The sequence below is a fragment of the Nothobranchius furzeri genome, chromosome 15, assembly GCF_043380555.1.
Source record: "Nothobranchius furzeri strain GRZ-AD chromosome 15, NfurGRZ-RIMD1, whole genome shotgun sequence".
Classification (NCBI taxonomy): domain Eukaryota; kingdom Metazoa; phylum Chordata; class Actinopteri; order Cyprinodontiformes; family Nothobranchiidae; genus Nothobranchius; species Nothobranchius furzeri.
Window position 1 is genome coordinate 53687352 of NC_091755.1, and position 22232 is coordinate 53709583.

General features: G+C 40.9%; 2 protein-coding genes across 2 annotated transcripts in view; both read right to left on the minus strand.

Annotated features, from left to right (window-relative positions):
* Nucleotides 1-122: 122 nt before the first annotated feature.
* On the minus strand, nucleotides 123-8585 carry zgc:66479 (high mobility group nucleosome-binding domain-containing protein 5). The gene is made up of 5 exons (XM_015968455.3): nucleotides 8001-8585; nucleotides 5241-5728; nucleotides 3474-3522; nucleotides 1940-3047; nucleotides 123-1843 (listed from the first exon to the last, which is right to left on the minus strand). Exons 1-4 carry the CDS (start codon nucleotides 8277-8279, stop codon nucleotides 1947-1949), a joined length of 1917 nt encoding a protein of 638 aa, XP_015823941.3. The 5' UTR covers nucleotides 8280-8585; the 3' UTR covers nucleotides 123-1843; nucleotides 1940-1946.
* A 3345-nt stretch (nucleotides 8586-11930) lies between these two features.
* LOC107391256 (immunoglobulin-like and fibronectin type III domain-containing protein 1) overlaps nucleotides 11931-22232 on the minus strand; it is a 30016-nt gene continuing 19714 nt past the window's right edge. Inside the window, exons 11-26 of the mRNA XM_015968454.3 lie at nucleotides 21835-22194; nucleotides 21488-21640; nucleotides 20277-20399; nucleotides 19864-19980; nucleotides 19010-19134; nucleotides 18097-18238; nucleotides 17303-17596; nucleotides 16563-16859; nucleotides 15263-15442; nucleotides 14556-14684; nucleotides 14125-14433; nucleotides 13173-13258; nucleotides 12908-13100; nucleotides 12529-12825; nucleotides 12122-12448; nucleotides 11931-12042 (exon numbers count right to left, since the gene is read on the minus strand). Of these exons, the coding sequence (XP_015823940.3) occupies nucleotides 12038-12042; nucleotides 12122-12448; nucleotides 12529-12825; nucleotides 12908-13100; nucleotides 13173-13258; nucleotides 14125-14433; nucleotides 14556-14684; nucleotides 15263-15442; nucleotides 16563-16859; nucleotides 17303-17596; nucleotides 18097-18238; nucleotides 19010-19134; nucleotides 19864-19980; nucleotides 20277-20399; nucleotides 21488-21640; nucleotides 21835-22194 (3137 nt within the window). The 3' untranslated portion in view covers nucleotides 11931-12037. The remainder of the gene's footprint in view (nucleotides 12043-12121; nucleotides 12449-12528; nucleotides 12826-12907; nucleotides 13101-13172; nucleotides 13259-14124; nucleotides 14434-14555; nucleotides 14685-15262; nucleotides 15443-16562; nucleotides 16860-17302; nucleotides 17597-18096; nucleotides 18239-19009; nucleotides 19135-19863; nucleotides 19981-20276; nucleotides 20400-21487; nucleotides 21641-21834; nucleotides 22195-22232) is intronic.

Consider the following 22232-nt stretch of genomic DNA (forward strand, 5'->3'; position numbering starts at 1 on the left):
CAAAAAGGGAAAGAGCTGGTTCAGATTTAGATTGAAACTCTGATTCATATTTATAAATCTCATTCATGCAAAAAACAAACGATGAATCAAAATCACAAAACATCAGCGTGATAAGCCAGAGGTGCAAAAAGTACCGTTTACTCAAAAGAGTCAAAGCTGCTTTATGTGTTTTGATCACATGGAGAGATTATAAATCAAGTTAAAACACTTTGTTTCTACTAAATGATGTAAATGTCAACTTAAACATCTTCATCAGGTCTGTAAGTGGACCTCTATGATCAGCCATCAGATCCCTGCAGGAGGAACAGGAGACATCAGCTTGTGTTCATCAAACAGTGATGACCAAAAAAATCAGATCAAACATGTAAAAGGAAAATAAAAAGTTTGCTTTAATAACCAAACATAAAGACTGATACCAACTTCGGTAGTAGACATTTAGTCGAATGCCCGTGTGCAACAACTACCAACATTGATTCTCTTGTCACAAGTTTCAGTGTGTGGTAGATGTAGCTGGTATTATTTTAGGTTACGGGGTCAGCACAGGGACTGTGAGAGTACAACCAAAACAAATCACCTTTGATTTGTCCTCAGAACTCAGAAATCCCGACTTCCGGGTAGGAAAAATCTTATGAAACATACCCCAAAGTCGGACCTGCCAGTAGGAAACTCAGGATTTCAGAACTCCGACCTTGACATCCAAAATGGCAGCTCTTTGTTCACAACAGTTAGTTGTGGTTGAAATGTGTTTGTTTTACAAGACACACACAAAGAGTGCATTTAAAATAAATGTTACTTGTAGCGCTTGCAACTGAAAGCTTCTGCCTTATTTGAAGATGAATTATATGCATTTTTTAAGTCGTCTGTGTTCGTTGAGAACAAACAAAACATCAGTTTTTGAGGGGTCACCATATTGGAATTCTGACTACGGCAACCAGAACGTGGTTAACTTGGGTGTGATGTCATTCCCAGTTCCGAGGCAAATCGAACACAACAGATTCAGTCCATCACAGGATCGCCGTTTCGCCTATATGCTGCTGAACAGAGACATATGATTCACCTACATTTGTTTTCTCCTCCTGAAAACTTTTTTGGGACACTTTAGAACTGCTCTGGTGTTCTCACTGATGTTTTGTAAACTAACTTCACTTTCCAGTTATGAAGACATCAAAAACTCCAGAGTTAGCAGCACAACACAGGATTTCCTGTGCAGATAAAATCTGCACGGTCATTAGCTTAATGATGATTAGGAGTCCTTCACCCGTGGCTGTATGTGAAAATACACACATGCATTCAGCTTGGCTGCAGTTAAAACTAGTTTAAACACAACAAATAAATTAATAACCTAACCTTCATAGAGCATGCATTAAACAAGGATTTCAAAAATATGCAACATGTCACATTTTTAAAAACAAATATTGTATTTATTTCACTAAATATGTCCCTCCTTTGCTAGTTCTGTGTTTTTTCGGAGCAATCTGCTGAGACTAAATCGTTTCTATTGTCTTCCCATCAAGATGGAGGTCCGGTTGTATCAAAAATACAAAAAAAACAACTAATAAATACTTTAATCATGTCATGCAAAATGATAGCTTTAAGTTCAGTTTGTGATTTTATTGACTGTTCCTGTCTGGATTAAGGCGTTTGAGGTGGGAGGTGGAATCTGAGAAGGTCACCAGGCGGAGTGATGTATCAGCCCAACAGAGCGCCTCATCCTGACTGGGTCATGAATTCAGTACCTAAAACACCTGGAAAACATTGACATTCTCCTGAGAAACTCCTAAGTCTTTGTGATAGATACTCCCAGAGTGGGAATGGAGAATCTGTGGTTTTTTGCATGTGGATTCTGCAAACAAAACAAAATAGAACATGAGGAGCCCCGTTTTAGATTCATCGTTTGGTAACGTCACTAAAGTCACATTCCACAAAACAAAAATCTTACATTTTTCTCATTTGTTTTCAAGTGAAGCATCATGTTCTTCCTCTGCCTCTTTTTGCTCTTCTTCCTCTTCGTGTAATTCCACATTGTATTCTGGTCTCCCATTCTCCTCCTCTGTTTCCTCATCTGCTGCTGTCTGGCTTTCCTCCACTGTTGACTCCTGTACCTTCTGCTCGTTCGTGTTTTCTTCTTCTACACTTTCTGACTCTTCTTCAGTTGTGGTTGTGCTCAATCTCTCATGCTCTGATGCAACAGTTTCTTTATCCGTGTCTCTTACTGCTTCAGGACCAGTCTTTTCTGTCTCAGGAGATGCTCTTTGTGCAGCTGTGTCTCTTTGATCATCTGCCTCTGCTTCTTCATGTGCTCTTCCTTCAGCTGGAGAGCGTTCATGTGTTCCTGTGACAGCAGCAACTTCCTCTTCCTCCTCATCTAGAGTGAATTTCTCCTCAGCTTCTTCTTCTATTCCAGTTGTTGAAGTTGCCTTTTCCTCTTTGACTGTTAAAATGGTTTCTTCTTGTTCTTCAGATAACACAGTTGCTTCCTCCTTTCTAGTCATTGCAGCAGCCTCTTTCTCCTCAGCTGGATCGTCCTCCTTAATTTCTCCAATTGCATCTTCCTCCTCAGTTGCTGTAACTGTCTCTTCCTTGTCAAGTCTGTCTTCCTTATCTGGAGCTGCTGGACCTTTATCCTCATTTACTTCCTCCTCGGTTGCATCGGCCTCTTCAGTTGAGTCTTTCATCCCAATGTCTTGAGTTGCATGTCCTTCCTCCATTTCTGCATCTTTCTCCTCTGTTGCTGCATCTTCCTCCTCTATTGCTGCATCTTCCTCCTCCTCTTCTGCTGTAGCATCTTCCTCCTTCTCCTCTGTTGTTGCATCTTCCTCCTCATCTGTTTCTGCATCTTCCTCCTCCTCCACCTCCTCCTCCTCCTCCTCTGTTGCTGCATCTTTCTCCACCTCCTTCTCCTCCTGTGCAACCTCCTCCTCGGTTTCACTATTCCCAGTTGCATCTTCACCTTCAGTTGAACTTTTCACTTTAAATTCTTCAACAGCATCTTCTTCCTCCTCCATCTGTTCCCTTGGCTCAGCAGGAGGTTGTGTTTCTTCCACCATCTAAGGCAATGGAAAGCAGAAATCCATCATGAAAAAAATGAACAGATAATTGTGAACATATAAAGTTATACGTATGTCTAAGCTAATGAGAAATAATTTAGCTGACAAAGAAAACATGAATTTGTATTGAACGAGTGTCATAAAAGAATACATGGCGTCCCACACTACTCTGCTAGATCCATCACAATAATGACACAGAAATCTCGTTTTAACCCTCTGAACAAAATCAGTAACAAGACCTCGTACACTGAATATCAGAACAATGATTTTTTCCTTAACCAGTAAATTATGCTATTGCTACATAAATGGGAAAGTGATTCAGTTGTTTGAGTCTGGGTAATTTTATAGTCGTTTCAGGTTTTCATCCTTCAGTGTTCTTCCGGCAAAGTAAGATTCTGCATGCGCCTCCTGCAGACTCTGTCATACCTGCTCCTCTTCACCGGCCTGCTGCAGCCGTTCATTCTCGAAAAACTTCCTGAAAGACAGAAGATTCTTCATATACAGGGGTTTAACATGGATGTCTTTTTTCAAAAGATTTTTTGTTATTTTCAAAAAAATTGGTCTCAATAGAAAGTATTTCCCAGGTAATGCATGGTAAAAAAAATACTAAAACGTTAATTTTACGGTAAAACGCCGTCAGCCGGGGTTGCCAGGATGGTACCGTAAAATGTATGGGCAAAACATTTTTCTTTCACGGTAAGAAGGTGTTTTCATTAGGTTTCACAGTTAAAAATGGTACTGAAGTCAGTATTTTACTGTAGAAGAAAATGCTTTTACTTGAAAAAAAAAATAGAAAATTGAACATGAAAATAATCTATAAAATTAATTTTTTGACATTAAAATCTACATTTTTGCTACTATCAACAAAATTCAAAGGGTGTTCCTCATTTCATACAATTAATTCATAGAATTAAATAACTATTAAACTGACATTAAGAGCCTAATCAGTTATAATATATAATTGCTTAGTATGAGGATTGCTGTAAAGTCACTGACACTAGTCACTGACTTGATGCAATTTGCTGGGTTTCTTATATAGGAAACATTATTTCTGATTGGCCTAATGAACTGTCCTGAATTGGAATATTTATTATGTGAAGTGCCTTGAGACGACTCTTGTCGTGATTTGGCGCTATATAAATAAACTTGAATTGAATTGAATTGAATTAATAGCTTTGCCTGCTTAATTGTCTTTCTGCACTAGTGTGTAAAATCGTAGCAGGAAAATGCGTCGAGTTGGTTAAAGTCCCATTAGATGTCACACACACTGATGTGTGTGCAAAATTTGTTCTCCGCATTTGATCCATCTCCTGGGGGAGCCGTGAGCTGCACACAGCTGCGCTCGGGAACCATTTGGTGGTTAAACCCCCCCAATCCAACCCCTTAATGCTGAGTATCAAGCAGGGAGGCATCGGGTCCCATTTTTTCAAAGTCCCTCATACGACCCAACAAGGAATCGAACACTGATCTCCTAGTCTCAGGGCGGACACTCTACCACTCGGCCAATGAGCTCGGTAAAGACATCAGTATTGAACAGCAGCACAGCCTTCATGTGCATCCATGAGTCAGGTCAAGAACAGACACTTCCCTGACTTACAGTTTAGCCAGACCTCACCTTAACGCTATTAAACACACTGGGACACAGGAAGCAAACTCCTTATACCATGACCAGCAATAAAAAACTGTATTAGTAAACATTAATCAACAAATAGCTATAAAAATACTGTGTTACCATTTTAAATTTGAAGGAAAGGTTTAATTAAAATACCATAACAAGAGTGCTTTACAGTAGAATAATTTTTCCTACAAAGAAAACATATATACATTACTGTTTTCATCAGTTAATTTAAATACGAACACTTCACGTAAAATCAGCAGTTGTAGATAGTTTTGTCAATTAGTGTCAAATCGAGATGAGGTGTAGACGTTCATAACATTTACTGTCTGAATGATTCTTTGACCAGTTGAAGATGAACAAGAGCACAGGCATTGGGACGGCCTGCTTTACGGTGCTTATGTAGACAAATCAACTGATCACAGGTTTGTAAGGAGGTTTTGAGGCTCACTAACACTCGTCTAAAACAACAAAGCCAAGCCAGCAGGGTTTGATTAAAACATCTACTCATCATTTAAATGATGAAATCTATTTTTCTGCTTCCACAAAAGCTGCAGATTTTTTTTTCCAAGATCTACCTGACAGCAGCCATCTCCAGAACGCTGACATCCAGCTGAGACTGGTGAGCCTCCAGCTGAGACTTCAGTCCCAGCATATCAGTGGCCTGTCCATGCAACGTGGCGCTCAGTGCGGCGATCTCACCGATCTTCTCTTCCAGCTTTAATTCTGCTTCTGCCAGGTTCACTGTTAAGTCCTCCACCTTCAGGGACAGCTCAGTGCTCAGGGCAGCCAAACCATCCACCTGACCCCTAACATCCTCAAACTCCTTGTTCTTCCCCATCAGCGCACTCTGGAACTGGTTCAGCTGCTCCAGAGACACGGTGGCTTGCTGCACCTCTGCCAGGCGAGCCTTCATTTCTGTGTGGAGGGACAGCACTTGAGCTGGGAGGTCAGAGGTCTTCAGCTGCTCGGCTGTTGCCAGGGCCATGCCTACTTGCTTCTTAGCCAGAGTGTAGGACTCCTCAAGAGCACTCAGACGGGTCTCCACACTCTCTGAAATGTGAAGCTGTGAGAGGAAAAAAGTCAATATGACTGATCACAGATATCACCAACAGAAGATATATATATATATATATATATATATATATATATATATATATATATATATATATATATATATATATATATATATGTAATGCATTTAGATGTAAATGTAATGTTTTTTAGTTTTTGATGTTAAATACTGTCCTTTTATATTGAGGTTTCCCTTGAAAAAGAGAAGTCGATCTTATACATTTAATTGCAAGCGCAACACTGTCCAGCCAAAAAAAAAGTCAACACCAAAATAAAAAGGTCACACTAACATTTTGTTAGACTGCCTTTTTCTTCAATCACAGCACATATTCTCTGTGGCGTTGTTTCGATAAACTTCTGCAATGTCACCAGATTTATTTCCATCCAGTGTTGCATTGATGTTTCACCAAGATCTTGTATTGATGATGGTGGAGTCTGACCGCGGCACAAAACCTCTCCAGCACATCCCAAAGATCTTCAATGGAGTTAAGGTCTGCACTCTGTGGTGGACAATCTGTGTGTAAAAATGATGTCTCATGCTCCCTGAACCACTCTTTCACTATCTGAGCCCGATTAATCCTGTCATTTTCATCTTGGAGTATGCTCGTGCCATCAGGAAAGGTGGAATATCCTGATCATTCAGTACATTCAGGTAGTCAGCTGACCTCATTCTTGGATCACATCCTGTTGCTGAACCTAGACCTGACCACCTGCAGCAACCCCAGGTCATGGCACTGCCCCCACAGGCTTGTACAGTAGGCACTAGGCATGATGGGTGCATCACTTCATCTTCCTCCCTTCTCTCCTCACCAATCACTCTGGAACAGGGTCCATCAGGACTCAGACCAGTTTTTAATAATGTGTTAGACAGTTGTGGGAAACTGAAAAGACATTTTTAAAATCTTATTTCTGATTATAATCGGTCACTGTGGTTTTCATGCGGGCTGAACATGAACAGTCTCCTACACCTCTCTCCTGCATTAGCTTCTGATATAAAATAGTGAAACTCTAGGATTTTAAAAGATCTACATCACACTGTCACTTAGCATGGTCTTCATCCAAGACGGGGAAGGCTGTTGTTGGTTTAGTATCCAGCAAACAGAAGAGAATACCTCGGCTAGTAGAAGCTAACTGCTAGCTAACTGTGATCTAACCCTTCTCACACAGACTAGCATATTTTCCACGAACACCAGATGTGTCTTTCCACATGGCTGTTTAGGAAATGAGAAGCTACTCATTGCACCAGTTGAGGTTAAATAACTTGTTACCAGCTTAAGGATAACTGCCCATGCAGCAATTATCCAATTGGAGGCTCCTGGTTGCTCAATTCAATTCCATTAGCAACATTTTGAGGGGTGTGTGTGTGTGTGTGTGTGTGTGTGGGGGGGGGGGGGGGGGGGGGGGGGGCTGGGCAGTGTACTATAAATTATAAAAGTTGAACATAAAGTCATTTTCTGAATAAGCCCAGCTCTGAAAATAGGTGTACTTTATTAAATTAGTTCTGATTTACATGCTGCAAGTGGCAAAACAAAAATGTGAACGCATAAAGTGACAGGTGATGGAACTTTTTTCTGATGTTCATCTGGAGCCACTCCTCGGTCTCTGGTCGTGTTAAGCAGGACGTTTTCTGATCATTCCAGAAGCATCTTGAAACTTGCAGACATCCTTTACCCCTGCAGACTGAACTGTTTTTGTGGAACTAGGCAGACCTGACTGAAATGTTGTGAACATGAACACAGCCTGAGGCAAAAAGATCACTTCACATATGAAAATGCATCATAAACTTTTACAATACGATGGTTTCTAAAACCCAAGCTAACCTAGTGCTCTACCCTTCAGATGGCCCGGACGGCCTCTGCACTGGTGTTTGGTGTCAAAATGACGGACTAAATTTAGCTCTGGCACTTTACTGACTTGTTTGTGATTATTTTTGTATCTTTACCATGTCTCTCTGCATTTGTGCCTGATCAGTTCTTCATCACAAATAATAATACTCAAAAGATGTAATGGCACTCAGTGAGTCTGCTGGTGCGGTACAAACAGCAGTTGTGTGAGTTTTAGAAATAGCAGCATTTAGTGGAGCTGAAACCTGAGAGAGGACTGCAGATCTTTGCTTTCTGGGCATGTAACTGACAGCTTTCATGTGTTATGAGGGATTTTATCCTTCTTTATGGAGTTGGTTTGTTTATATTAAGTCTTGATATAATAAATCTAAAAAAAAAAGCTACTTCCAGTTCGATAGAGAGCTGGTCCCAAGCCCTTACCTTAGTATTAGTGAAGCGCATTTCTTCGTGAGAAGACTGCAGCTTTGCTATTTTCACCTGAAGACCCGTGAGGTTTTCTGTTAAGTAGGTTAAAGTTTGATGCTGCTGAAAACAGAACCACGCGCCCGTAACGCCTCCAAGCACAGCAATCAGAACTACAAGCAGCAGATGAGAGTAGTTTCTCCCTCCAGGACGAACTTCTGCGTTTGCAGTTTCACTTTGAAAGAAGTTCTCCTCCTGCTTCTGGTTGCTTTTTCCTTTCCGGTGCTTGGCTGTCATTTTTTCTCTCCTGCCGAGGACACGATGTTCTACTCGGGCTCCGAGGTGATATATCCGTCGGTCAAACAGCCCGAGCCGCTGTCAGAGCGGTGGTTTGCTCCAGACGGGTGGGAAGCGCGCACACCGGAATCAGGACGCTGCGCCCGGATCAGAATAAACAGAGAGGGTTGTGAGGAGGAGGAGGTGTGAACAGAAGATGAGTTTTAGTTCAATCAGTAGGAAAAAGGGGGCGTGAGGCCTGGCTGACACCTTCTCACACACCCCTCCTCGCCGCACATCCTTTCCTACCATGACGCAGCTCACGCAGCCATGTGCACCGCTTAGCGCGCGTCAGTGTGCAGCGCTATTTCTGACCACGGCTGGTGCCTGAGTGCCATCAGTACAATAAACAAACTAAAGAATATCTGTTGTTGAAGTGCTAAAGGTTTCCGCACCTTGAATGAGTGGAACACAAATACATGTTGTTGGTTTATAATTATTTTTTACATTTTATTTAATTTGACTTTTTTATTTTCTACTTTTAGATGTCAAACAAACGCACCATTTGGCTGTTGTTTACAACAGTGGGGCAAAAAAGTATTTAGTCAGCCACTGATTGTGCAAGTTCTCCCACTTAAAATGATGACAGAGGTCAGTAATTTACATTATAGGTACACTTCAACAGTGAGAGACAGAATGTGAAAAAAAATCCATGAATTCACATGTCAGGATTTTTTAAGAATTTATTTGTAAATCAGGGTGGAAAATAAGTATTTGGACACTTTAAAGGAAAATCTCTGGCTCTCACAGACCTGTAACATCTTCTTTAAGAAGCTTTTCTGTCCTCCACTCGTTACCTGTATTAATGGCACCTGTTTGAACTCGTTATCTGTATAAAAGACACCTGTCCACAGCCTCTAACAGTCAGACTCCAAACTCCACTATGGCCAAGACCAAAGAGCTTTCGAAGGACACCAGGAAAAGAATTGTAGACTTGCACCAGACTGTGAAGAGTGAATCTACAATAGGCAAGCAGCTTGGTGTGAAAAAAATCAACTGTGGGAGCAATTATCAGAAAATGGAAGACATACAAGACCACTGATAATCTCCCTCAATCTGGGGCTCCACGCAAGATCTCATCGCGGGGGGACCTGGTGAATGACCTGCAGAGAGCTGGGACCACAGTAACAAAGGTCACCATCAGTAACACACTACAACGGCAGGGAATCAAATCCTGCAGTGCCAGACGTGTTCTGCTGCTGAAGCCAGTGCATGTCTAGGCGCGTCTGAAGTTTGCCAGAGAGCACATGGATGATACAGCAGAGGATTGGGAGAATGTCATGTGGTCAGATGAAACCAAAATAGAACTTTTTGGTATAAACTCAACTCGTCGTGTTTGGAGGAAGAATACTGAGTTGAATCCCAAGAACACCGTACCTACTGTGAAGCATGGGGGTGGGAACATCATGCTTTGGGGCTGTTTTTCAGCTAAGGGGACAGGACGACTGATCCGTGTTAATGATAGAATGAATGGGGCCATGTATCGTGAGATTCTGAGCCAAAACCTCCTTCCATCAGTGAGAGCTTTCAAGATGAAACGTGGCTGGGTCTTCCAACACGACAATGATCCCAAACACGCCGCCCGGGCAACAAAGAAGTGGCTCCGTAAGAAGCATTTGAAAGTCCTGGAGTGGCCTAGCCAGTATCCAGACCTCAACCCCACAGAAAATCTGTGGAGGGAGTTGAAAGTCTGTGTTGCTCGGCGACATCCCCAAAACATCACTGATCTCGACAAGATCTGCATGGAGGAATGGGCCAAAATACCAGCTACTGTGTGTGCAAACCTGGCAAAGACCTATAGTAATCGTTTGACCTCTGTTATTGCCAACAAAGGTTATGTTACAAAGTATTGAGTTGAATTTTTGTTATTGACTGTCTCTCACAGTTGAAGTGTACCTATGATGAAAATTACTGACCTCTGTCATCATTTTAAGTGGGAGAACTTGCACAATCGGTGGCTGACTAAATACTTTTTTTGCCCCACTGTATATGCAGTGACAATAAAGGCAAAGCAAGTGAACGGTGCTAATGGTATTGCTTTAATTTATTTATTAATTGTGCAATGCAATTTAATCTAATTATTACCTATCATCCATCTATCTATCTCTCTCTCTCTCTCTTATATATATATATATATATATATATATATATATATATATATATATATATATATATATATATATATATATATCGGAAAATAATGGACGGACCACTGAACAGCTGAGAAATTTGTTTCATAGGACTTTTTTCTCCACGCTACAACGTGAGTCAAGAATCAAACCAGAACCTCCATGTTATTACTCCTTTTGGTTATTTTGTAATACAGTCAGATTACATTCACATTTCTATAAGGATGTCAATAAATGATAAATTAGCTATAAAATGCCTGTTAACTTCTTTTGGCATTTAATCTCCCTTAAAATACTCCAAACAGACATTTCAGGAGGAATACGAAAGACAAATCAAAAGTCTGACAAGCCTTCCTATTTATGTGAATCTATAGTCTGGCCATGACCCATACACAGAGTTCAGTTGTAGTGTGGAATCTATGGTTGTCTTTCGTATGCCTGCATGCTACTGGACAATAAACAGCGTTACAGTTGTCAGTCAATGGGGCAGTCCATACACTATTGATGGAGACTCAAATACAGCCTCTTGACTCAAAAAAAAAAAAGCCAAAGTAGTCTAGAGTTGATGCTAGAGCCGTTTCAGACAAGTTGTTACCATCTTTGTTTTTTTGCTCAGTCGCAGTAACACCCTGGCTGCCAAACCGATAAAGTGCCATGACTGGCCCACCAAACTGACAGTGAGCTGTGGTTGGCAAGGCAGAAGAGTTTTCTGGCTTGCTGAGGCAACAATGGAGTGTGGCTAGACCGACCTATAAAGCAAAGATTTCTAAAAATTTCATTGTTTCTATAGATGTTTCTAGAAGACACACCATGCTGGCAAATCAGCGTCATACTGCTGCTACAGTGTGTCTTATAAACGCACCATAGTGACATGGCATTGCGGAATTTAGCAGCATGTGTGTGTAATATTATCGCAACATCGGACTTGTGAATGCATTTTATGCCTTGGCACAACAGAGGGAGGTGTCATGATCACGTGGGGAGTTACTGTCAAGCTCCTGCTGGAGACTAAATTGAAAATGAAAGTAAAAGGTTTAGCTTTTGTAATTAGATAAACTGGAGTGATGCTGCGCTCCCAGAGCTTCTCTGTTAAAGCTGGAGGTCTGATCACCAGAGACTGCACAGGGACTGTGGAGGACAGACACCTTTAGGAGCGGCTCATGAGCGCGGTTTTGATGGAAAGAAAAGCCAGTTATGTCCTAGATAAACAGAAGTCTGCGGCAGCGCAGCAACCACCCCCATAGCTCCTTTACACCGCCATTGTGTAACTTTTTGTAAAAAGGACACGATTGAGACACATTACCGCCACAGTTTGACCACGTATAAACAACCAAAAGCTCCCTGATGCTGGCTCAGCGTTGTGGCAAATTGGCAACATTGTTTCGTAAAAGAGACTTCTATTTCCACCAACTCTCAACTCAACTCAGACAGGACTAAAACATTCAACAGGAAACAGGAATGTGATTTTTTAAATATTGGTACTTTTACTTTTGTTTTCACAAATGCCCAACTAAAAAATTACATCATCTGCATGATTGTGAATAAGTAAGATCCTCTCATCACCCATAAAAAGAGACAACATTGGTTTCTTCATTCTGTGGGGAAAAGAATAAAATATAAATCAGTCTAATTTTCTCTAATGTTCCACTAAGTTGCAGTTGGTTACCCTCTCACCTCTGACACTGATCACTGTGGTGCATTCTGCTCGTCCTAAACTGTTCTCAGCAACCACAGAGTACTCCCCCGTGTCTTTGGGACCAACTCGAAGGATCAGCAAGGAGCAAACTCCGCAGGTGTTGGAGATGTAATAGTTGGTGTCAGTGTTCAGACTGACGTGGTTTCGGTACCAGGTGACACGAGGCACTGGGTTTCCCTTCACAGCACAGCTCATATGACATTCATAACCTACAGTTGCAGTCTGAAGCTTCAGAGGAACAATAAATGTAGGAGCGCAACGTAAGTCGCACGCCTTACACGTAGCTTCAGTAACCATCATTTTATCTGTGAGAGATGACACAGTGATATTGTTATAATCTTGCCAAACAGGCTTGTTTAATATAATTAAAGAAATAAAAACTCACTTTTCTTCTTCTCCTTGCCCCAGGTTGGTGACTCTGAAGGTGCTGATGTGCCCATGTCATTTTTGGCATACACCCTGAAGTGATACTCCCTCCCTTGTAGAATATTGCAAACTGTGAACTTGTTGTTAAAGAGTCTATCAGCCACTGTGGTCCATGTGTGTTTATTAGAGTCCAATTTCAACACTGTGTAGTGAAGATGGTCGTCCAGCTTCTCATCAGGAGAAGGTGTCCAGATCACAGTTACAGTACCGGGAACGTTTTCCTCCAGCTCCACTGGGCCAGGAGGCTTTGGATCATCTGGAAACACAGAATCACTCCTATCATATCAATTTAAAGACACCCAAACCTTTGCAGAAGAGCAAATATATTTTAGTTTTACCTGTAACCCTGACTTCTGTGCTGAATGTTTCCTGCCCGGCAAAATTTTTCAACAAAACTGAATAGATGCCTGAATCAGAACGCTCAGAGCTAGGAATCAGCAGCTGCGATGAGCCGTCAGAGTTACTGACTGTAGCACGCTTTGTCACGGGAACGTTGTCCTTTAACCAGGTAGTCTCTGGTCTTGGAGAGGCCTACAAATCAAGCACACATTTACAGCTTGAAATAATTTTGTCTGCAATCCACAACGTAGATATAAATCTCACCTCAAAGTTGACAGTGACCCTGACGGAGTTCCCCGCCCTCACCACCATGAAACTCTTCATCTTGGTGTTTGTGAACCTTGGCCTCACTAAATCAAACAAAGCAAATGCTAAACATTTAAGTGATGATTTAGATGTGTTGGTAGTCTGTGAAAATGTTATGAAGAATTAGTATTTTACCTGTTATATACAAGCTTTTGAATGACATTGGTATAGAGAAACAGATTATAATTCTGGTTGAATTGATGAAATAGTAGCTAATCTTAGTGGGACTAACTTTCAAATTAGTTTTGTAATCTTGTAACAACTCTAATCTCAAAGCAACCAAAGTAGTTCATGCAGAAATTGTTTTTACACAACTGTCATTTTGTATACATTACTGGCAGAAATACACTCTATGAAAGAGATTGAGGTAGGAAAAAACCCTCCATCATGGTGGAGGGTTTGAGGAGCTAAATTATAAATCCTAGGAGCTAAACTGTCCAAAGCTTTGTGCCCCTGGTAGGGTCCCCCATGGCAAACTGGTCCTAGGTGAAGGATCAGACAAAGTGCAGCCCCTTATGATGATTACAAAAATTGGAAACAGTCTTCTCTCATCCAGATGTGGGCCACCGGGGGCCCCTTCTGGAGCCAGGCCTAAAGATCGAGATGCGAATCAGATCCTCCAAGTCCGAGACGATGGTCTTGAGCCGGAAAATCTCAATACAGTGCAATAGAGCTGCACATTCCCAGAGAAATCAATGTAAATGACTGTATACTTTAGAATAACCATTTATGATGGCAGATTTCTACTTGCAAATAGGTGCCACCATGATAAGACACTAGTTCATCAATCCAGTCAAGTTAGTCTGTTTCTCCAATCTGAGGTGTTTAAAAGAGCTACCATCAACAGGTAAGAGAATACATTTTAATAACTTTTCTACAAGATCTTATTCACTTCAAAGTATTAACATACCAGGTAAAGGCACCGCAAGGACATATCTGGGTAGCTCCTCTGGTGCACTCTCTCCTCCATCATTCATAGCAATGACTCTCACCCAGTACATGCCCATCGATTTAAGGCCTTTCACATTAAATGATGTCATGATGACGGGGCTGCTGTTACAGCGAGACCATTCAAGGCAATCTGCCTGTCGAATCTCAACAAAGTATCCTTTCGCCTCATCCTGCTCGCCTGGTTTCTCCTCAGGTTTAGTCCAAGTCAGAATCATGTTGGTGTGCGATGTTTCTGTTACCTTCAGGCCCATCACTTTACCAGGAGGTTCTGGAGTGCCACGGTTATGAAAGAGATAAAACAGGTGCATCCCACACAAACAGAACAAGAGACTATGATGACGATGTTATCCTCAGTTTGTTTGTAGAATGAAAAACTGTTGGAATTCTTACTTTTAGGATCTCGTGCAAAAACAAATTCTGAAGGGTTGCTGAATTCCCCCGCTCCTGAGAGGTTGATGGCGCAAACTCTGAACTCGTACTCTATACCCTCCACAACATCCCTCACTGCACATCTCTTCTCTAGAAGCAATTTGAAAGATGGAAGCTTTATTATAATGATGCATTTGAGACGTCATCTTCAGAACAGGCATGCACGTTCTTCATACTTAAAGGTGCATTCTGGAGGCCACTGTTTAAAAAAACACTTACGTTTCCTTACATTGAACCGAATAATTACACTGGCATTTCTTTATTTTACTAGACAAGAGTCAGACGCAAGCAGCAGCGTCGTGGCAGACTGATCTGTTGCTGATCTCGGTTTGCTGTGCCAAGCTCTGCCAGGCTCAGTGCTTTGATGTGGGGCTTATTGTGTTCCAAGAATGAAATAACTAAGAATAAACTGCTCCCACGCTGTGCTCTTTGCCAACCGCTTCCTGTTTGAGCACATTTGTTTGGTCGTGTGACGAGCTAATTTCTTCTTCTGTGCTTGTCCAGTAAACATGTTTGATAGCAACAGTACAATCTAGCGCAGCAGAAGGACTTGAAGCAGTCAACCAGGCAAAACTATTTTACCCAGTTACTAAATTAACAGCAATCAACTGGTTAACCGGTTAACTATGCACATCCCTATTTCAGACAAAACCAAATACCATACAAACCTGTTACTAACTCATCAGATGCATTTGCAACAGTCCAGAGATTGCTGCCCTTTTTACGTTTCTCCAAAATGTAGCCCAGGATGCGAGAACCTCCTGTTTTAGTTGGTGGAGCCCATGAAAGGGTTATGCAGTCACTGAGAGAACCGACCACCTTGGGAGGTGCTGGAGGACCTGGAAAAGCTGTGGGATGCCAAAACATTGGTAAACAATGAAGTTTAAATATCTGTTATTGTGGTGTTTTCTGTTGAAATTTGTGCTATCATTAAATGGAGAATAAAATTACTTTCAACTATGGAAACTTAGCATGTTTTTATAGTCTTCTTGTGAAAAGTACAGCTAAGTGTGTGATTTATCAGCTGTTGGCATTATATTATCTGAAATTGTAATCTCCTTATGTAAATAACATATAGGCTGGCTTTTAATTATTAGATTTAGCCTTTTTATTTTTGTTACTGTTGGGTTATTAGCGTGCTTTACACTGCAGGCAGCCATTCACACAGTGGTGGTGATGAGCTACCATGTAGCCCCTGCTACCCTGGGGCGCACTGAGAAACAAGGCTACCGAGCACAGGTGCCATCAGTCCCTCTGACCACCACCAGCTGGCAAGGAGGATGAAGTGTCCTGCCCAAGTACACAACGACTGACCCCGGCAACCCACTGTAACCAGTGGGTTGAAGTAAAAAGGTTGAGATAGTTAGAAGAGTGTTCATCATTTGTTTGGTTAACTATCAGCAATTTTTCACTTCTCATCCCAACAGAAACTTCTGGATCAATGAAATTTCAAATACAATTAAAACTTTATCAGCCCCAGAGGGAAATTAAATCTTGTTGCAACTCATTGTTTCAAGTAACATTTGATAACAATGAAATAATAGTAACACAATGATGGCTGATGGCTGTGGCTCTGTATTGCAGCAGGTCTTAAGAAGCCTGCGGCTGGAGATGCTGTGTTGTAACATCTTGTGGTACAATTTAGTAACTGTAGCCACTTTAATAACTCTGGAGCTGTTTTGCCGGTCGTCATCAAGCGGCAACCCCACACTCACTGGTGGTAAACAGTAGTTACATCCCCCCTTCCTTTGTTTTGGATGGAGAAAAACTGACAATCCCCACAGCCAGCTGGATATGAAGTATGTTTCAGTATAACCGTCCTTACAAAATGACTTTTCTCACTGTAAAATTCTCACTTTATTCTTACATACTGCACCTTTAAACCTAATAAATGCTTATGGAAGCTTTTTTATTCACAAACATTTCCTCTTGCTGTTGGCCCATACATGCCTTTTCTCTTTGACTTACCAAACTTGCCAGCTTGCATGTCATCCGTCTCCATCTCATCACTTGTTCCCTCTGACGTCACTGCTCGGATGCGGTAGCAGTATTTCCGTCCACGGTCCACATCTGTGTCACGGTAGCTGGGCACACCTGGTATTTCTCCTATTTTTTTCCAGGTGTTTCGACCCACTTGTTGACGCTCTAGTATGTAGCTTATCACAGGTGATCCACCATCATCTTTTGGAGGTCGCCACTTCAGTTCAATACATGTAGCTGAGCTCTCCATGACTTCTGCAGGACCCAGAGGGGCAGATGGCTTGTCTGAAACAAACAGATAAAGAATGTATATATATATATATATATATATTAGGGCCGGGACGTGATAAAATTTTTTAATCTAATTAATTTCAGCCTTTGTAATTAATTAATCTCAATTAATCGCATTTTAATCGTTCAGGAAAATGTGCTCTCAAAGTAAAACTTTTAATTAAAATTATGAGAGAGAATCAAACATTAGGCATGTTATTGTTGTAAACTAAAGCTTTATATATATATATATATATATATATATATATATATATATATATATATATATATATATATATATATATTCTTTATACATGTGTTTGAAAGCATCCTGTCTGCTTCAACAGAGGCAAGATGATCAAACAAAAATCATCTGTTGCTGTCATATGGCTGTTGTCATAACTTATATTCTATTTAAATACAGATTTTTACAATTTCGACCACCATTAGTCACTCACCAAGCACAATAAGCTGTGAGATTGCCTCAGCAAATCCATGATCATTCTTTAGTTTTATCTTTATCTCTCCTGTGTCTCTCCTCTGACATCTGATCAGGAGCAGGCGGCTATGACCGGCAGATTTCTCAATCTTTATGTTGTTGTCTTCTTGGAGCTCTTCTCCATCTCTGTACCACTGAATTTTTATTGGTTTGTAGCCAACAAACTGAAGTTTGAAAATGGCGTGGTGTCCCACTTTGACTGCCAGAGGCTTGATGAAAATGTTGAGGTCTTCAGGGTCAAACCTGGGTGGATCTAAAACCAAGTGAGAGTCAGTTCAGTAATATTAAAGGGATGGTCTGCTGCTTAAATCAGAAATTCAATACACTGAAAACGACAGATAATTTGCTGCTGTGGCCCCCTGAACCTGAGATAAGTGGACTCGGTGGTCTCCTTTAAAAAGCAGCTGAAAACTGACCTGTTCAAGCTTTTGTGTGACCTTCGTCACCCCGCTGTCCTTATTCTGGTCTTTATTCCACCTTTCCCAGCGATCCACTGATTTCCCTTTTTCCTATTCATTTTCTCTATCCCCTTCCTTACATTATTATTTTCTATCACAAATTTATATATTTTTCTCAAATTTTAAACATATGTTAAAAATGTATTTTCAAATATTAGTTATACTTAAATTTTATGTTTCTGGGGAAGCGCCTCGTGATTTTGGTGTTGAGAGGTGTTATATAAAAGACAGTTTTCTTTCTTTATATTTATTGCAAGATTCAAAATATTTTCTTTTACTAAAAAAATGCCCGTACCTTTGACGATGAACCTCGCCTCTGTTTTCCGACCATCTGCTTCAAAACGATATTTCCCAGAATGCTCTTCCTCACATTTCAGGATCATTAATTTATGGACTGGTCCATCTTTGGTGATGGAGAAACTGTCATCAGGGAAAATCTGAAAGGAATTTGGGTTAACAAATCTACATCTAAATCAGAAACACTGTAAAGCATTTACTAAGCTGTAATTGAGTGTGCTTGATTAGAATCAAAGTGAACTAATTACAATTTTAGTTCAAAGATGCTAGCTTTAAAATAATTCGTTTTTTGTGTTTTATTCTTATATTGCTGAACTTTAGCTTCAGCAGAAATATGCATGTTTTTTATTATTGTCATAGATGACAGTTTTTATTAAGTCACCCTCTTGAAAAAGTTACTTTACCGCAGCAAACAATATCAACAACATTTGCACACTTGTAAACAAGCACAGAAAAAGTGCTGAATCCATCCATCCATCTTTTGAACCCACTTTGTCCACGTAGGGTCGCGGGGGGGCTGGTGCCTATCTCCAGTAGTCAACAGGCAAATAGGCGGGGTACACCCTGGACAGAGAGCCAGTCCATCGCAGGGCAACACAGAGACACACAGGACAAACAATCATGCACACACACACTCACACCTAAGGACAATTTAGACAGACCAATTAACCTAACAGTCATGTTTTTGGACTGTGGGAGGAAGCTGGAGTACCCGGAGAGAACCCACGCATGCACAGGGAGAACATGCAAACTCCATGCAGAAAGATCCCAGGCCGGGAAGCGAACCCAGGACCTTCTTGCTGCAAGGCAACAGCTCTAACCACTGCGACACTGCGCAGCCAGTGCTGAATCCATATAATTATAACACACTGAGCGTTACACTGAAGATCCCTGTCACCTTTAGGACTCACCTTCTTGCCATCTCTGAACCAGGTTCCCTCACAGTCCTCACTGCTGAGTTTACATGTCAACTCAGCTGGCTCATGGATAATGGCATCCACATCAGACAAACCACTGATGAAATGAACCCCCGGATCTAAAAACAGACAGTTTATGAATAAAACGACTTGGTACTTAGTTTAATGCACCAGTATAGCTGTTACAATATTATTTTGTTTGCAAGTCTTATTTAATAATTTTAAAGCAGTAATTGGGCATACTACCAACAAAAGGTACAGAACACTATCAATCATTAAAATAAAAAAAAGATCTTAAAGGTAGATAAGTTGTGATTTAAAAATATGTAAATTTATTCATTTTCATTTATACATACAGTATTCTATATAGTAGCAGACAGGCATTTGTTTAGTGCTCTTCACCCAATCTAATCTTTATTCTAAAAATCCTATAAGTGACAAAACCCAAATCTGGTACAGATTGTCACGATGTGGTGTGGGTGGAGGTGGACCCATGTGTGGTGGAGCAGAACCAGGAGGCAGAAATGCAGCTCCGGTAGCATAAAACAGATTTAATGAATGATGGTAGGTGGGATGATACAAGATGAGCAACGTAACGGGGTGGAAACCAGCAATGACCCAACAAGGGACAAGAGCAAACAGGGAGTATAAATACACAAGGAACAATCAGGAACACATGGGCAGGATAACAAGGGGCAGGTGAGTCCAATAAACATCTAATCAGGGGCAGATGAGACCAAGAGTCAGAGGGGTAGGAGCAGATCCTGACACCGATTAAAGTCTCATTTTTAACCACTGCTCAATAAGCTCCCAAAATGTTGTATGTGTTTCAGAAACTGCTTACTCACCAATTACAGAGTCTGTTATCAGGGGGATGTGTCTTTTACGTCGTGTTTGAGTTGATGAGTCATTCATGTCTTCAGTCACATCACACTCACTGTGGCTTTCATGACACAGATGTTTGCCTTTTGAGATTACAAATGCACCATTTCACTAAAACAAATCTTATACAAGCACACATATCTGAGACAACTCTTGTAAACAATAACAAAGTTGTTTGTTGTGTGTATTAACCTAAAATGAAAATAAAAGATTATTTCAGACAAAACTAAGTTATTGCTATTGCTGTTTTTAAACCTTTATTATAACTTCGCCCAAACTTAAATGTAACTGTCCCTGTATGAGAGTTGTGGGATCAGGTTGCTTTATGGGACATACCACTGTCATATATGTGTTTAATCCAGATAAGACTGGTTCTTACCACTCGCTGGTTCCTTCGACTCTTTGCATTGCTTTGAACTACTTTGTTGTTCCCTCGGTTCGGCAGAGTCCTTGATGTCATCAGTGTCACCTGACTCATCCTCACTTACTTGTTCATTTTGTTCTGTGTCAGATCACAGTTACGTTTACATGAAACCTTTCAATATTTCCAGCTTCACATTTTTATAATCAAGAAATATACCTATTATTGCCAAAATCTTCCAGAATCTAACTGAACCCATAAAGAGTTCAAACTGGTGAGCTGAGGTAAAGAACCAATCTGACTGAGAACATTGGTGAGTGGCAGTTTGCTAGTCCTTACAGATCATTGGCATGCATCAAGCAGAGAAAACAAGGAGATTGCAGAAATGACTAAAATTGGGTTAAGAACTGTCCAATGCATTATTAAAAACTGGTCTGATAAGTCCTGATGGACCCTGTTCCAGAGTGATGGTGCATCAGGGTAAGAAGAGAGGCAGATGAAGTGATGCACCCATCATGACTAGTGCCTACTGTACACGCCTGTGGGGGCAGTGCTATGATCTGGGGTTGCTGCAGTTGGTCAGGTCTAGGCTCAGCAACAGAATGTGCTCCAAGAATGAGGTCAGCTGACTACCTGAATATCCTGAATGACCAGGTTATTCCATCTTTTCTGATGACACGGGCGTATTCCAAGATGACAAAACCAGGATTAACCGGGCTCAGATAGTGAAAGTGTGGTTCATGGAGCATGAATCATCATTTTCACACAAAGATTGTCCACCACAGAGTCCAGACCTTAACCCTATTGACAATCTTTGGGGTGTGCTGGAGAAGGCTTTGTGCAGCGGTCAGACTCTACAGTCATCAATGCAAGACCTTGGTGAAACATCAATGCAACACTGGATGGAAATAAATTTGGTGACATAGCAGAAGCTTATCAAGCAATGCCACAGTGAATGTGTGTCGTAATCGAAGCTAAAGGCGGTCCAACATAATTTTAAAGTTTGCGACCTTTATTTTGGGGAGTGGCAAACTTTTTCTGTGGCTGGTAGATCATTATTCTAATAAAATTCAGAGAAACTCCCACAAAGCCACATTATCATCCTTGTTCATGTTATTTCAATCAGCCATGTTGTAGTGGGTCATAAAGTTGACCAGGGACTGCTTCATGAATCTCACCCATCTGTTGACCAACGAGTGTACTTCTCAGTCTATGGGTTTATTTCTTACCTAGAGTAAGTCTTTTCCAATGGACTTTTTTAGATTTCCTTTGGGTTCTCACATTCTTTGTAAGGTCCTCATCTTTGCTAGACTCATGTTGACTTGTGGTAGGGAGTTGATGCTGGTCTCCATCATCTTCATCATCATCTTCATCACTGAACTCTGGAAAGACACGACCCACGATCACAACATTTCAGACAGCATTACCACGTGAGTATTTTGATATTGTTTCTTACCAAATTCACTGATGTTTGAACCTTTATATTCTAACTCTCCACAACAAGTGATATTGTGTTTGTTTTAGTCTTTTACAAAGTCTAGGGCTCACTATTGTGGTAGAAATTTGTACACTTTACCTTCTACCTTGTTGAAATCTTTGCAAATATTTATAGTTTTTTTGTTCTTGCTTCCTCCTTCTTTTGGTTTCTTTCCATCTTCTGCTGTGCTCTCCAAGTCATCCAGCATTCTCTCTTTGTGGCCTTCTAAGATTTTGCTTGGTCTTCTATTTTCATTCAAGTCTTCACCACTTCTTAAAACCTTTTCTTCCTTCAGTTTTCCAGCAGCTTGTTTTGCTTTCACAGCCTTTAAGATCTTTTCCATTTCCTGTTGGTTTTTTATTTGCTGCTCTTTGGCCACTGTTTCCAAGTCAGTTTCAGCTCCACTAGCCAGTGCAGATTTACGTACTGTCTTCTTACCAACAGAAGAGTTTTTCTGAGCTACAAGCATACCAAGTTCAAGAAAATGAACTTTGGGA